This window comes from Camelus ferus, chromosome 5 (assembly GCF_009834535.1).
Source record: "Camelus ferus isolate YT-003-E chromosome 5, BCGSAC_Cfer_1.0, whole genome shotgun sequence".
In the NCBI taxonomy this organism is placed as follows: domain Eukaryota; kingdom Metazoa; phylum Chordata; class Mammalia; order Artiodactyla; family Camelidae; genus Camelus; species Camelus ferus.
This window is the reverse complement of record NC_045700.1, coordinates 42,745,850-42,761,023: the sequence shown is the minus strand read 5'-3', so window position 1 is coordinate 42,761,023 and position 15,174 is coordinate 42,745,850. Positions and strand designations below refer to the sequence as shown.

The window sequence follows — 15,174 nt, the reverse complement described above, 5'->3', positions numbered from 1 at the left end:
CTGCTTCTTCAGAATACCTCCCTTCCAGCTTCCAGAATATTCTTTTTCAAGGCATTGCCCTTTCATGTTGGATTTCCAAAGTTACAAAATTCCATTATCACCATCTGAAGAGCAACATTTATCGAATTTGATTCTTTTCACATTAGAAAATGTTAAAGCACTGTAAGGAAGTTGCTACAAGTGTGTCCTTCACTGAACAAGCCCAGAGTTTTGAATTGTTATTATTAAATCATAAGAGTCTTTGTTTCTCTAGAATTTTTTCTAATTGCCTACAGGACATTTTAATATTCTCCTTCCTTTATTCTGTCCTTTTACATTCTAGAAAAGGGGAATGTCAAATTTTAGCAGAACTAGATGAGCATTGAATTCCAAGAGGTCAAAAAAAAAAAGTTAATGCAAATCACTGGCAAAAAAGTCCCAGATTTAGCTGTAGCCACTTATCTATAATTGATAGGGATGGACTTTTTTCTTCCTGGTATTTTAATGAATAATAACATGGTCAGACAGAAAAAAATTAAGTATAAATTAAAATCAGAGTGCTCAGATGCCCTGAAAGCCCCCAGTCAGAAAACACTGACCAAGCAGCAAAGCCTGTTATCTGTCATGGGAAGGGGTATCAAATATGACTTACTAATTTTTAAAGAATTACTAACTATACAAAAATGGGAATTAAATCCAGTAAATAACCTCATCACCATCCTTATGCTGATTATCTGTTGCTGTGCATCAGATCACTCTAAATTTAGCAGCTTCAGAAAATAACAGCCATTTTATTAAGCTTCTGTGGGTCAGGGATTCGGGAGAGCCTTGGCAGGCTGGTTTCTGGTTTCATGCAGCTGCAGTCAGATGGCCAGGCCGCCTCTCCGTGGGGTCTAGTCTGCAGCACGGAGGCTTCAGGGCGGTGGGACTGCTGACATCGTGGCCGGAGGCATCCACTGCTCATATTTCAGTGAGCAAGGTGGAAACTACATCACCTTTTCTGACCTGGCCCCGGAGCCACCCCGCTTGGTTCTCTTGGCTCCAGGCAAGACACAAACCCATCCAGATTTAAGGAGAGGACACTGGACTCCATCTCTTGATAGTGGAGTGGCAAGATTCTGGAAGAACACGTGGGGCAGGAGGTATTGTTATGGGCATCTTTGGAAAAAACAGTCTGCCCCCCAGCCACAGTAATTCACATCTCTCCCACATGCGAAATACACTCTTGTGCTTCCAAGACCCTCCAGAAGGCTCAGCCCATTAGGGCTTCAGGCTCAGACTCAAAGTCCAGGGTCTTGCCATCTCATTATCTGCCTGACACACACCCAAACACAGCAGGAGGACAGGTTTCTTAAAGGTCTGCCCCAAAGTGGGAAATCGAGGGGGCAGCTGGGTCCATGGCAGTTGTGGCATTTGGCCAGGTCCCTGTTGCCCATTCCTGTTCTGCTCTTCTCCGTGGCTCTCGGTTCCACTCTCTGGGCTGTTCTGCTTTTTAAGTGATCCTTCCTTTTCCGTAAGAAAGAGCCAGTGTTTGCTGCTGGTTAGTCCTGCCTATAAGAGTTTGGGGATCTGAAAGCTCTTTTCATTTTGCACTGTTTTGGTCGGCAGTAATTCCGTAGTACAAGTATCTGCAAAAACTTTGTGGGTTTTCCTTGAATCTTGCTGGGTTCATGCCATTAAACAAGAGCTATGACCTCAAGGTGCTTTGTCTACCTTGGGCTCCCAGTGACACTGCTAAGAGACAGCACCCTTAAAATTCTCAGAAGCCTTAATATTTAATGCAAATATGCTCTTAAGATCCTTAGAAGGCCTTAGATCTGTTTGAACACGTCTAGGAGGCAACACCTTAGATCTTTCTGAAGTCTTGAAGTGTCTCACAGCCACGCCCTGGACTTGATCTTTGCTCTGAAGCCATGGCTAGGTTTGAGAATTGTTTGACATCTGGAGAGGCTGGACGTGAGGAACAGCTTTGTATTTAACACTGGGTTCTTCAGCTCCTCTCTCTCTCTCTCTCTCTCTCTCCCTCCCCCTCCTCACTTTTTACCACAGGCAGTGGGCAGAACGCAGATGTCACTTTGAGTATTCTGCCTGGAAATCTCTTTAGCTAGATCACTGAGTCCATTAAGCACAACTCTAGTCCCACGTTACCGTAGATACCAGCATGGCCAGACTTTGTCATTGCACAGCGGGGTCCTCTTGTCCTCCAGCCTCCAGCAACATTCTCCTCACTTTCCTCCAGCCCTCACCGACAACCTTCTTTTTTTTTTTTTATTGAAGTATAATTGATTTACAATGTTGTGTCAGTTTCTGGTGTACAGCATAGTGATTCAGTCAAACATACATACATATTCTTTTTCATTATAGGTTATTGCAAGTTATTGAATAGAGTTCCCTGTGTTATGCCATAGGACCTTTTTGTCTATGTTATATATAGTAGTTTGTATCTGCCAATCCCAAACTCTGAATTTATCGCTCTTGTCACCCCGTTCCCCTTTGGTAACCTGAAGTTTGTTTTCTATGTCTATTTTGTTTCTGCTTTGTAAATAAGTTCACTTATGTCATTTCTTTAGATTCCACATAGAATTGATATCATATATTTGTCTTTATCCATCTGGCTTTCTTCACTTACCGTGATCATCTCTGGGTCCATCCATATTGCTGCAAATGGCATTATTCACTGACAGCCTTCTTAAAACAGCAGCCCTTTCACTATCGTCATTATCTTGCGTGTCAGGAATTCTGAAGGGCTTGTTCTGTTCTGACTCGGGGTCAGAGTGGAACTGAAGCATTTGTGCTTAGGGCCCCGAGCCACTAAGGAGGCCAGTCTGACCGCCCCAGGGCTCCTGTGATTGTTGTTGCTGTAAGTCACACAGTTTGGGTGTGATGAGTGACCTGTCAGTAGTAACTGGAACAGTTAACCTTACTGTTTTCTTCTTGGCCTTAGTCATCTTCAAGTCCTAGTACGCCGCCTGCTTTGCTTTCAGGAACCCACATGTGGTCATTCCCTTACCCCTGTGGCCGTTGAAAGCCTCTGTGCTTTTCCCCAGTCCGGATTCTCAGCCCTCTGTGAGTTGGACTACAACAGAGGTGCAAACTCACAGGCCGCATTTGTCCCACAGACACATCCTTCTTTAGGCTGTGCAGAAGAATTTTATTCTAACTTGATATACACTTGTTAACATTTAGGAAAAAATCAGGAGCATTCGCAGAAAAATCCAAGCTATCCAGCTCCCTGGCAGAATCAGATCTGGCAGCCCTTGGCTATCTTTCTGCTGTGGCTATCAGCTCACACTGGGCACTCCCTCTAGGTGGGACAGGACCTGCTGTCCAGATCACCCATGTCCCCACTGGGTCTGCTTTCTGTTTCCTGCCGGGTTCCTACAGCCTTTGAATTGGCAATTCTTACTGTGCAAGTTCTCCCCACAGCTTTTCTGGCCTTATGCTTGGCTACTTCCCTAAACCCAACCCCTAGACCAGCCCCAGTACCTTGTGACCCAGCCGTGTTACATGAGTCAGCAGAACTCGGTGAGTTCTTGCCTTCCCACTGGGTGGAGTAACTTCACTCCTTCTGCCTGGTGAGCTGGACAGCTGGTCCTCCTCTCTTCAGGGATCTCACGGCTTTCGTATCTTTGTTACAGCACTCACAGTTTATTGAAATTATTCGCTTAACTGTCTGTCCATCTCTCTGGATTGTGAACTACCCCAAGGTGTAGCCTTTTATTTTATTCGTCATTTGTCAAGAACTTGTCACCAAGGTAGGTATTAAATAAGACTTTGTTGACAGAATGAATAAATGAGTGATTCTTTAAACAGACCAAGGCTAACTCTGCCCTGAAGGAGTGTTCAGTTCAGCATGTCATCTGTTAAATGTAACACAGAGTAGAATGATATGAAGGAGCAGGTGAAATGCCAGGTGGGAGACTCGGCAGAAGCTTCTGGGACTAGAAGTAAAGAGATAAGTAGAGAATATGAAAGGGCAGGTCTGGCCAAGATACAGATGCAGTCCGCATGTAAAAAGGTAGAGTTGTGAAAGCACGTAACTTGTACACAACTGGATTGTGTGTTTCTGATGGCATATGGCGGGACGTAAGTCTTGAAAAGGTAATTTGGAGCGAGGGAATGGAGAGCCTGGAATATTAAGGAATCTGAGCTCATTCTGTAGGCAGCAGTGAACTCTTGTCAGCTTTTTGGGGAAAGTGCTGATCTGTGACTAGTGGCAATATGAAAGATCAAATAGGCAAGAGTTTAGAGGCCAGAAGATTGATTAGCAGTTTGTTTTAATGGGAGAGACAAGAGATCAGCGTTGAAGGGAACCTGATCTAGCGCAATGCCAGCTGAGGAGGTAAAATTTACAGAATATAGTGTTTGATAGATTTGGGTTGTGAGAAAGATGAAGTGTATTAATGATAATAGCACCTGTCACGTCTTGAGTGTTTATTTGTGTTCCAGGCATCATGTTAGCAGCTTTATATGACTGTGCCCTTTGTCCAAAATGACAAAAGTTGGGAGCTTTGGGAGTTTTTTTCTTTTTTTTAACCCAAAATGTAGTTTTACTTTAAGTGTTTTGTAATTGAGATAATTTATAAGAAATATGCCTTGTTAAGCCAACGTCCAGTGACTGCTTCATGCAGAAAATATATGTATGAATATACTCACATGCACATACACACACATACACACACATGCATAGTAGAAATAATGCATTTACATATTTCTGTTGCTTTTGGGATTAGAAGGTACAAACAGAAATGTCAGCTACGCTAGTCATCCTCCGTCTTTAATATTTTTCATTTCCCAGATATTCTGTCAAATAATCAAAGTTCCTAATTGTTACAAACAAAATGAATAACTGTCAATGATACTTACATTTACCATTGACGTATTGTTGTATTATTTACAGAAAGTTTGAGGACCTAATTTCGTGCTTTAACTGGAAGGATCTGTATTTCCATTTTGCAGAAAAATTATCTGGTGTAAAATTTTTGATGGTGTTTATATATAAAATTTATCATGCATTCCTAATTATAAAAGAACCTTGAAACTAATGTGATACTTTATTATTCCAAATCTAAAGGTTAGGAAAAAATGTTTTCTGGTCACTTTGAACACACAAACACTTAGGGACATAGATGAAATAAAATATCTACTCATATTAGTTTGTTAGTATAGTTACATATAACTAAGTTAAATGAGTTGTTATATGAAACATTTTTATTTAGAAATACACCATTTGTCTTCCTTTCTTACTTTGTATCAAGCAATATTGTTTAGGCTCTGAGTTAACAGTATTGGCCACAACCATCATAAAGCCAATTTTCACATTGTCTAATGGTTTTTCAGATGACCCTCTTCCCTCTTTCATCTACATTAAAAGATTATCTAGCCCTGTGTCTCCTCATGATGCTTTCATAAAAAATGTTATCCCAAGCCATATGTATTAGTTTGATTAATATTAAGATATTTTTCTTCCCACTCCCCTTGATTACATTGGTGTTTGGTAGATAAACGTCAATTTGTGTGTTGCTTTTAAAGGTAAAATTTGAGAGGCTTGTACAATAAAATTAAGATATTTGCCATTGTATTTATTCCCAGGGACAACTACTGAATTCATGTTAAATGTTGTCAAATTTTTTAATGTTTCTGTAAGCTGAGTTTATGATCAGTGATGTGCTTATAAACACTGAGAACTTCCACTTTGTCAGCAAGGGGGAGTACAAATGCCAATTTAATTTATACTTTTTTTTTTTTTCCAATTTCTGTTGTGTAAACACTCCTACTCTGGCCAATTTTAAGTGACCAGTGTGATGGCAGCTGTCTTGTAAACTTTATGCAATCTTAACAGTGGGTTCTTCCTAGCCAGCATGAGTCAGTACCCCCCACCCCCCAGGGGTGTTAACTAAGACACAAGACACTGCAGAAGTGTTAGAGTGAGCGTGGGTGGGGCATTAACAAACAGGCTGGAGATGGCGAGCTGTAAGTTGATCAGATGTTTATATCCAACCTAGCATGTGGAAAACAAGACTAAGAGGTCCAGGGTCACTGGCTTCACGGAGAGTGGGGGCCCTGGAGCTGTGTGTTCACACCGGGAGATGGTGTCGAGTGGGCTAAGAGCAATCGGGTTTGTGCTGAAGATAGAGAACAGCAGGAGACGGAGAAGGACAGGTGAGAAGAAGGTTACAAACACAGGTTTGGAGAGCATGAACTAGAAGAATGGCTTCAGCTGTCTACAGGCTGGCGTTACGGCAACGGGGAGGAGCATTGGATTTTACAACTGTGACATCATTAAATCTTGGGGAAAGAGCACGTAGTTTTGGTGGCCAAATGCGGACAGATAACATTTTGTGTGAGGCTGAAGTTTCAGGATGGGCTGAGGGAGTGAGGGCAGCGATTAGAGAGGAACTTCCGAAAGATGTTGGGGTGGCTGCTTCAACTGAGCCTCCCTCCACTCCTCCCCCTTTTTTGGGAGAATTGTACGAGAAACTTAAACATCTTTATGATGGGTGTAGGGGGGCCAAGGCCTTGGTTATTTGTGTCTTGAAGGACTGAGTGATTGAATAAACAAACGAGCTCGGTAGGAGGCGTTGGTCTTGACAAGGAAAAGGAATCCATTTTCCTTACACACAGAGGGGAAAGGGGCTAAGGGCGGGGGAGGGTGTGAAGATATTTATCAGGAATAGAAGGCTTGGGATATAAATTGGATGGACCTGGTGCTCTCAGGGTCACAGGGGAAGCTATTGGGGTGGTTGGGGCCGGGTGAGACGGGCCCTCCTGTGAGCAGCAGTTGCAGCGGGTAGCCCTGGAGGCGGGGGTCAGACTAAGCACTGTCACTCCCAGCTGCACGAGCTTGAGCCAGTTGTTTAAATTCCCTGTGCCTCAGTTTTCTCTCTGAAAAATGGGGGGATAAAATGATTCTCAGCGCACAGGGCTCCTGTGAAAGTTACATTAGTTAATAGGTTTCTAGCTGTTCAAGTGTAGTAACACTGTGATTAGCAGGAACGGACTGAGGAGGGGACTAGACTCACAGGAGCGAAAATTCTTACCCAGCCCAGTGCTTCATCTGAGGGAGGATGTGAATCACCTGGGGATCTTGCTAAAAGGAAGATTCTGATCCAGTGGGTCTGGGGTGGAACCCTAAATTCAGTATTTTTAGCAAGCTCTGAGTGGTCCTGTTGCTGCTCATTTGGGGACCACACACTGAGCTGTTGCAGCACTGATGCCCCCACTGGGAGAGGCCATTGGCTCTGGAGTGGAGAATGGATGTTTGGGCCGAGCCCACAGCTTCCCTCCAGGTGTGGGTTGGACAGGAGCGGGCCCAGGGGCGTGGGGTGCTAATTAGTGCAGCTTCAAGCGCGTCAGCTGTGGGCTCCAGGCCTCGCGTGATGCAGGTGAAGCCAGGAGGGGCTGATGGAAGAGGCAGGCGCAGACCGAGGGTCTGAGAGCACCGTGAGGCCAGGCAGTTGGTGTGGGCGGAGGTGCTGGAGAGCTGGGGGCGATGTCCAAGCATCAGCTATGGGGATGGTAACATACCGCTGAAAACTTCGTGAGTATAATTTTATTTTTAGATTTTTGATGATTTAGAAGGCTTTTTGTTTGCTTGGCCGGGCCTCAAGGACGTTAAAGCAGCAATTGATTAGAAACTATTCTTTACACTTCTGGCTAGTAGAATGCACGGTAAGGGAAAAGTTCCTGGGTGTTGCTCTCTGCCGTGTCCAGGATGTCCTTGGTGGGCAGACGTGAGAAGGGTGGGCTCCCCAGGTCACTAGGGTTCAGGCTGCAGTCAGGCACACTGTTCTTCCCATGAACAGAGGCACAGGGGAGTACAAGTCTCCCGGGGACCGGAAAAGCATTCCGGGGAGATCCCCAAGTCCCACTCCAGGGAGAAGCTAACGTGGCAGTGGAAGGAGCAGGTGGGCGCCTTGGAAGGAGGGGGCGTGCAGGCCCGAGACAGATGCTGCTCAGTTGTGGTCAGTATTTCTTTGAGTCACGTTGATCCTTTGTCCAGGAGTGTGGAGAGAAAGATGCTTCATTCCTAACTCATTTGACACCGACCGTGTGTGGAAGGATCTCCTGCTGGCTCTCTTGTTTTCTCTTGTGCATGTCCTTCCTGGTCTGGTGTCTGGGGCCAGGGGGCAGCCTGAGATACTGCATGGGGATCCTGGGCCCTGGTATCTGTAGAGAGCTCCTGTTGGGAGGGGCACCAGCGGGGGGATGAGTCAGGCTGCTGCCAGGACCGTGTCCTCTGTTGCTGCCGTTCCCTGTCCTTGGCTGCTCTGCTGGCCTAGCTCTGCCTCTGACACCTGAGCCTGTGGCCCCAAGGACTGGCTGGTGAACCACGCCGTTCCCTCTGTCTGCCTGGTGGAGCCTGGCTTTTTTTGGTGGGAATCAGAACTTCAGTTTATTTCTTGAATAGATTCCCGTAAAAATGCCATTTTGAGAAAGAAAAAGATAATATTACTTTCCTTTTCAGAGATGTGGTATAAATAGGGAGCTGCTCTGTTGACTCTTACTCCTAGTTTTGGGAGTAAATGTTATCGCAGGTAAAACTGCCTAGCCTCCCTATGGCCAGCTCTGACCTGAGGAGCTTGTGGGTTTATGAAAACCTCTAGCTATCACTTACATTGAGCTCATTTCTCTGAGCATCATTGGGTTATTTTTTTAAACCCCCAACAGCAAACAAATTTCATCTTGCCACCTCTTGGCTTTACTGAGTGAACCATTTTTAATAGACAAGAGCAAAGTAACGGAGGGTAAGCTCTGTTCTCCTGTGTAGGGGGCGGGGGAGGAGGGACGTTTTACACATCTCTTTTTTTGAAGTGTCCATTTTCTAGAGTATTTTTCAGTTCCTGAATAAGAACCCCATATGTTTATAAACTATGTGAAACTTAGTTGCCTTGGCACTAAGAGCTGAAAATTTCCTGTCATCCCTACAAACTCCCTGCAAGGATGTAACTTTGTAAAATTGCTGCTTGGCCTCTTCCGCAGAGGTCAGCGTCACTAAATACACCATGAGACCTGGGTTTCAAACTATGCTGTGCGCTTTTCCTTTCCAGTAAACGCAGAGAACATTCTTAATGAATAAATTTATATTCTTATTCTTGCTATGCTTATACCAATATTTTATGCTATGTAGATTTTTGAACATTCTTTGTCCTAATTTCTACATTTATTTGTTTAACCGAGTGTTTATTACATAAAGGTCCGTTTCACCATTCCCTTCAGTTGTCCAAGATTATATAATCCTAGACATTTTGCTTTATCTTCTAGCCAAGTAAAAGGAAGAGGAGGGAGACAATCCGGGTTTTAAAATAAAAAGAGAAGAAGATGCCATTTTTATGGCCTGTAGTTGGGTCCTGCTTGTAGAAACAAAACTGACAAGATCTTGTAAACATAGAGCAAGAGGAAAAAGCATAAACTTTATTTTAGGGTGTAAAGATGTGCTCTCTGACTATTTTCAGAAAGAGAGATTTCCCTACTGTGATCTTTTGGATGAGTACTTGAATACTAACTCATCAACCATGCTTGTTTTTTTACAGTTTGAATAAAGGTGGAATTTTGTTCTGTTTATGATATGAAATTTTACGCGTCTTCTTATTCCTTAGTTAAGAGCATGCTTTGTAGACGTGGCTTTAAATGCTTTCTCTTAATGTCGTCGTTAACAGATTGTCCTCTGTTCCTATCATCGTGGTTACTGTTACAAAGAAAATAATTAATTTTGTTGTATATGTCAACAGAAAATTTTCTCTTCCTTTATCCATTTCTTTGTAGCTTTAAAATGAGCAATCTGTTCTAAAAATCCTGAAGTGCATTTCAGCGTTTTTTCCTACAGTACTTTGCTAGCATCTATAAGCATCATTAAAATCACTGTCATTAAGCAGGTCTCTCCAGTGACTCAAAATGCAAGTGGAAAAAAATGTCTTAAACCAAGCACAGAAGCGGTTTTACATAGCGCTGAGTGTTTCGAAGGTGAATTTGTTAAAAAGTGTTTTTTGAGGTGGAGAAAAAAGCTTTTTTAAAAAAAACAAAAAGCATGACCGTTTACAGATACGAACAAAAACGCTCAGCTTGTTTAACTTTACATGTGGGAGCTCAGGACCAAGTGGTCAGCTTCCTTCTACCAGTTCCACGTGGTAACGCCTTCCCGTCCCGCCCAGCCCCGAGCCCGCGCTGCTGATGGCTTCACGTTGAGCCCACACGTGTGAATGCTGACTTTACATCTGAATTCTGTGCTGTTTTCCTTGGGACTAACGAACTTCCCACGGTGTAACTGAGTAGTTTCTACTATGGAAAAAAGTCTTTACATCATAGCCTTTCAAAGTCTTCCCAGGGCATTTTTAGCTGCTTTTTCACAGTTACCATCCAGTGGCACAGAAGACTCATATTTGAATGATGGTCTGAAGGCTGTTGTTCTGGCCTTGATTCTGTCATTATGCCTGTGTGCTCTTGGGTCACTTTCTGGGCCTTTGTTTCCCCATATGTTTGACTTGACTGTCTCCAAGGTCCCTTTCTACTTGGGGTTTTTCTGAAGCAGTGGATCACTGGCTGTTAGATTCACATCATGTCGGCTCGCTACGTTGCTTTAATCCATCATGCCTCGGTCTGTTTTTTAAGACAGATTCCTTTGGTCAGGCTCATTATTCTCAGTCATCTTATCCTTTTAAAAGTTTTACCTTTTCCACCACAGTGACACTTGGAAAGCATGTCCCATGGATTACATCTCTACCCTAGTTCCAAAAATGTTTGAAATAATTGCAGAAGATTGTTACCATCTGGTTCAGTGAGCTGGTGTGTCTGCTGATGGTCTTGTTGTGTTCCTAGCAATCTCGCGAAGTCTCAGAAGTGCCGTCAGGTGTGTTAAGAACAGTCTGGGGCTATTTTGTTTTGCTCAAGTAGGTTGAGCAGAGTCCTGGGAAAACAGGAGGATGTAACATTCTGAAAAAGAGCGAGGTGGCAGGAGAAGGGTATTTGCTTCTCTGATTTAGGTTTTAGGTCGCTGACACCCTAGGCTGGTAGGCCAGGTTGGGCTGCCTGAGTCCCCTGCCTTCCCTCAGTCAGCAGTCTGTCGTTTGCATGCATTTCCTTAAGCAGTTGTGAAACTTGCTATGTGGCCTTTTATGTGTAGGGATTAACAAAGGGTGAACTGAAGCCAAGGTGAGAAGCAGGCTTGATCCTTCGTGGCTGATGTGTATGGGGATCTTCTAAAATATTTTGTTCTAATGTGCACATAGTAATGCATTTCGGGAACACGGTGTCTTTGGCAAGAGGACGCACGTGGGGATCCGGAGGCTGTGTAGTTTGGGGTATTCGCTGCAGGTTCTCCCTGAATTCTTAACCACTCAGGTTATTTTCAGGATAGGTTTATGCTGTGAAACCCAAGTAGCAGCACTTGCGAACACTGTTCATGTTCGACCGGTGAAGAATTGGGTGGGTTTGTTTTGATTCAGGTAAGAAGAGTTCCGGGGTCAAGTGGTCACCTTCATAAAACTGAAGACGGTGACTGGGAGTGGAGTGACGACGAGATGGATGAAAAAAGTGAAGAAGGGAAGGCAGCTGTTTCTCAAGAAAAGGTAAATGACATTGATGATTTGCCAACCTGTGTACGTTTTGTTTTTGTGGTTTCCTGGGGGTGTATATTAATGGATATGTAATTGTTTTACAGTCACGAAGAGTGAAAGAAGAAAATCCAGAGGTGAGTGGTGGTCATTTATTTGCTACCCTCTCCCATCTCCCCCCTGCCAGTATCAGAGTCTGATTCATTTGGTGGAGAACTTGTGAAATTTTGCTCTTCTCGTTGTATAGAAAAAAAAAGGCACTTAGATTTTGCAGGTCCTGATACTGTCTGTGTTACTTTGGGGCTGTGTAAATTGGGGCAAAGTACTTGACTCTCTGAGCCTCAGTTTCCTCCTCTGTCAAATGGGGATGGTCACAATAATTATAAAGTTGCTGTGAGGATTGGTGAAATCATACACATAAAACATTCAGTGGGGTTCTTAGCACAAACTAGTTATTCATTTAATCTTAACTTTCAGTATTAGTGTCATTTAGAAAACATAGTAGGTGCATAAGAGAAATTCCTTCTGGATTTTTAGTGGACAGTCAAGCAAGATATTCAAGTGGTTAGAAATTCTAGGTTGAATCTGTTGGTCCTGATTTTTAAATCTCCTGGGTAACTTTGTAGACAAGGGACCCTCTTTCATCAGCTTCCCTTTGAGAACTGGTCATCTTTTGATTAACTTTACTTCCTCCACTGGTTAATTATCCTAATGACTAGTGATGACTGTAGTTCAAAGGACTTGCTAATTTTAGAGGAAATTTGAGCATATTTAAATAGCTCCAAATATTTTACAAACCTAGTAACTAATGTATACCTTGATGAGTTCTTATTAGGAAAACAGAAGGCTTTGGGCTGCAAATGATATCCATCCCAGCTTTTTTTTTTTTTTTAATTAGCAGACATTTCCTTTTAATTAAATGGAGTAAGTCTTATCATTCCGCTTTAAGTGGCAGTAGCCAGCCGGGCCATCTATGAAGTGAGCATCAGAGCTAGAAGCCACTTCTCCCCTGTCATTTCTCCCCTCCCTCTGGTCCCTCTTCATCCTCATGCCTCACTGCCAGGCCTTGCCTAGGGGTTTTTCAGTCTGCCTGCCTCCATTGGTAACTCTGCTTCAGATCCTGTTTCCTCCTATATTTATCATATGAATTAATCTTTCCACTTTGTAAATAAAATATAAGCTTTGGTCAAGAAAGTTGCAAGGGTGGTGAGCTCCACAGTGGGGCACTGGCGACACACACACCCTGCTGGGTTTTAAGAATGACCTTAGCCTGTTCGTCGTGAACTCTGCCGTCCTGCCCACTTTCCTGTTTTCCCTGGAGTGAAGTGCAGCCAGGGCTTTTCATCCATCTCTGAGTGTCTCCGACTAAAAAGCATCAGTTCTTCTTAGAAACAGAACAAAATGACATGAGCCAGCATCGCTGACTCAAAAACAGTCGCTGATTCACTGCAGGACATCTTCATTGGGTATTTACTGGAATCCTGTCTTTCTAGTACAGATGGAAGGGTAGAGGTCATTCCTCGTGAGGATTTGTTAAGTTTATTTTGAGAATATCTTGCAGTGTGTTCATCGAAATTGCTCTGATAATGGCTGTGGTATCTGGATAACAGCAGTATCTTTCTGGCAAACCAATTTTCTTCAGAGACAGGGAAGAGAGTAGGGTGTAGCGTGCTGTCTGTGGGTCACATCACACATTCTTATTGACCTTTTGAGTGGGAGTTGAAAGTATTAGGCATGTCACGGTATCTAGACTTACTTGATTTCTCAGTGGCATATATATGTTCCTATACTGGTTTACAATGAAGGTAGCACGTGGGTTGGCTTCTTATTTCTTGAACAGAAACATGAATCTGAATGCAAACACTCCTACCAAACTCTAGGAATCACTAGCCCCACCTACCATGACACAGCTTCCGAGGCCAGGGTTTTTTTTTGTTGTTGTTGTGTGTTTTGTGTGTGTGTGTGTGTGTTGCACATCTGGCATTTCAATGTCCTGAGCTGTGTCTGGAGTCCCTGTAGTAATGGTTCCTGTGTCCTTTCAACTTCTAATTAAAGTAGCCCCTTGATCTGCCAACAACACCGAATCACTTTTTGTAAGCAAAGCAAAAATTATTTTTATCTAGTTTAAAGGGAATTTAAATTGTTAAATGTGCAAATATATATGTACCTACTATGTACACTGCTTTAGTAGGTGTTGGGGATAGATCGGTGAGAAAAACTGAAATTCCTGTCTTTGTGGAGCTTCCATTCCAATCGGAGTAGATAAACAATATCCAGTAGCCCTCATAGGTGAGTTAAGTGGTTTGCTACAGTGGAATAGGAGTGATGGAAAATAATAGAGTAGGGTGGAGGGTGAGGTAGCATGGTCGGGTTTGTAATTTTGAATGGATTGGTCTGGATAGACCTTATTGAGAGAGACATATAGTAAAGACTTGTAAAAGGCATAGGGGGATTAAACAGGAATAACTCTGAAGAACCACTTTTATCCTGCTACCCTCTTTACCCATGTGACTGTCTCTTCTTTCCAGAGGTTATCAGTTTGCAGTGTTTTCTTTCAGACCTTTTCCTGCTCATAAACACAGAAATATGTACACAGGGAAATCTAGCCTATCACTTTAAAAACATGAATGGGGTTATGAAGACAATAAAAATTATTTTGCATCTTGCCTTCTATCTTGGAAGTCTTTCCACATGAGTTGCTGTAGATCTCCCTCTTTGTTTTTAACTCCTGAGTAGTATATGTATCCAAATGGATTAACCTTTTCCTTCTTGGTGAGACTTTGGGTTGCTATTATAAGCTACTCCATTAGCGTTTTTGTGTATTCATATTGAGGAGCACATATGCAAGCTAAGCAGAGGTGCGCAGAATTGTGATTGATTCGTTCGACAGAATCTGCTGCTTTTGAATGTTTATAGCTGCTTTCAAGAGATCATTAAATATCTTAACCATGTTTTTGGTCAAGTACACCTCAATAAAGCTGGGGAAAAAAAGCTGTACTAACGTATACAGCCTCAGACAGTGTACCTTATACCTTTAAGCATCTTTGAGAGAAATTGCTTATCTGTACCAAATGACACATTGAAATGCCAGAATGTTGACATGTTAATAAGCTTTTCAATAATGCTTGTCATTTAAATTGCAGTTTAGTTATTCACTTGACTCTAAGCCACTGGGGAGACTGGTACAGTACTTTATTTATGTTTTTGTTCCCTTAGTATCTAGTAGACACTCTGTACATGTTTGTTGGGGACATGGATACCCATGCACTGAAAATCAGACATTAAACAAGTGCCTCAATACGCATATCATATTTATGAGCAGCTGAGAAGTGGGGGGAAGTTAGAAGACATTATATGATTAAGCTGAAGTTCAGGAAAAGTAGCCTTAGTCGTCCCAGAGTGAGATGCTGCAACAAAGGAGGGGCATTTTGAAAATGCTTAATTGTGAGGGGCTCCTTGGCTTCCTGGGAAGAGTAAGGCAGAACATCCAGGTGTTACAGCGTGAGTCAGAGAGGACTGAGAAGGCTGGGGAGAGACAGCGTTTGCCAGAGGACATGAGGAAAGTGTGCCTAGTACTGGGCCATATTTGGAGATGAGAGATTCTGGTGTAAAAGGGCAGGTTCCAGATTTACACTGCTTATCTTGA

The 15,174-nt window shown here is 43.0% G+C and overlaps 1 protein-coding gene across 2 annotated transcripts in view; it reads left to right on the top strand.

Moving 5' to 3' along the window:
• Nucleotides 1-15,174, top strand: part of STK39 (serine/threonine kinase 39) — a 252,120-nt gene that overhangs the window by 141,111 nt on the left and 95,835 nt on the right. For both annotated transcript variants that reach the window (XM_032479619.1, XM_032479620.1), the window contains exons 11-12: nt 11,421-11,543; nt 11,636-11,665. In XM_032479619.1, coding sequence (XP_032335510.1) covers nt 11,421-11,543; nt 11,636-11,665 — 153 coding nt within the window. The remainder of the gene's footprint in view (nt 1-11,420; nt 11,544-11,635; nt 11,666-15,174) is intronic.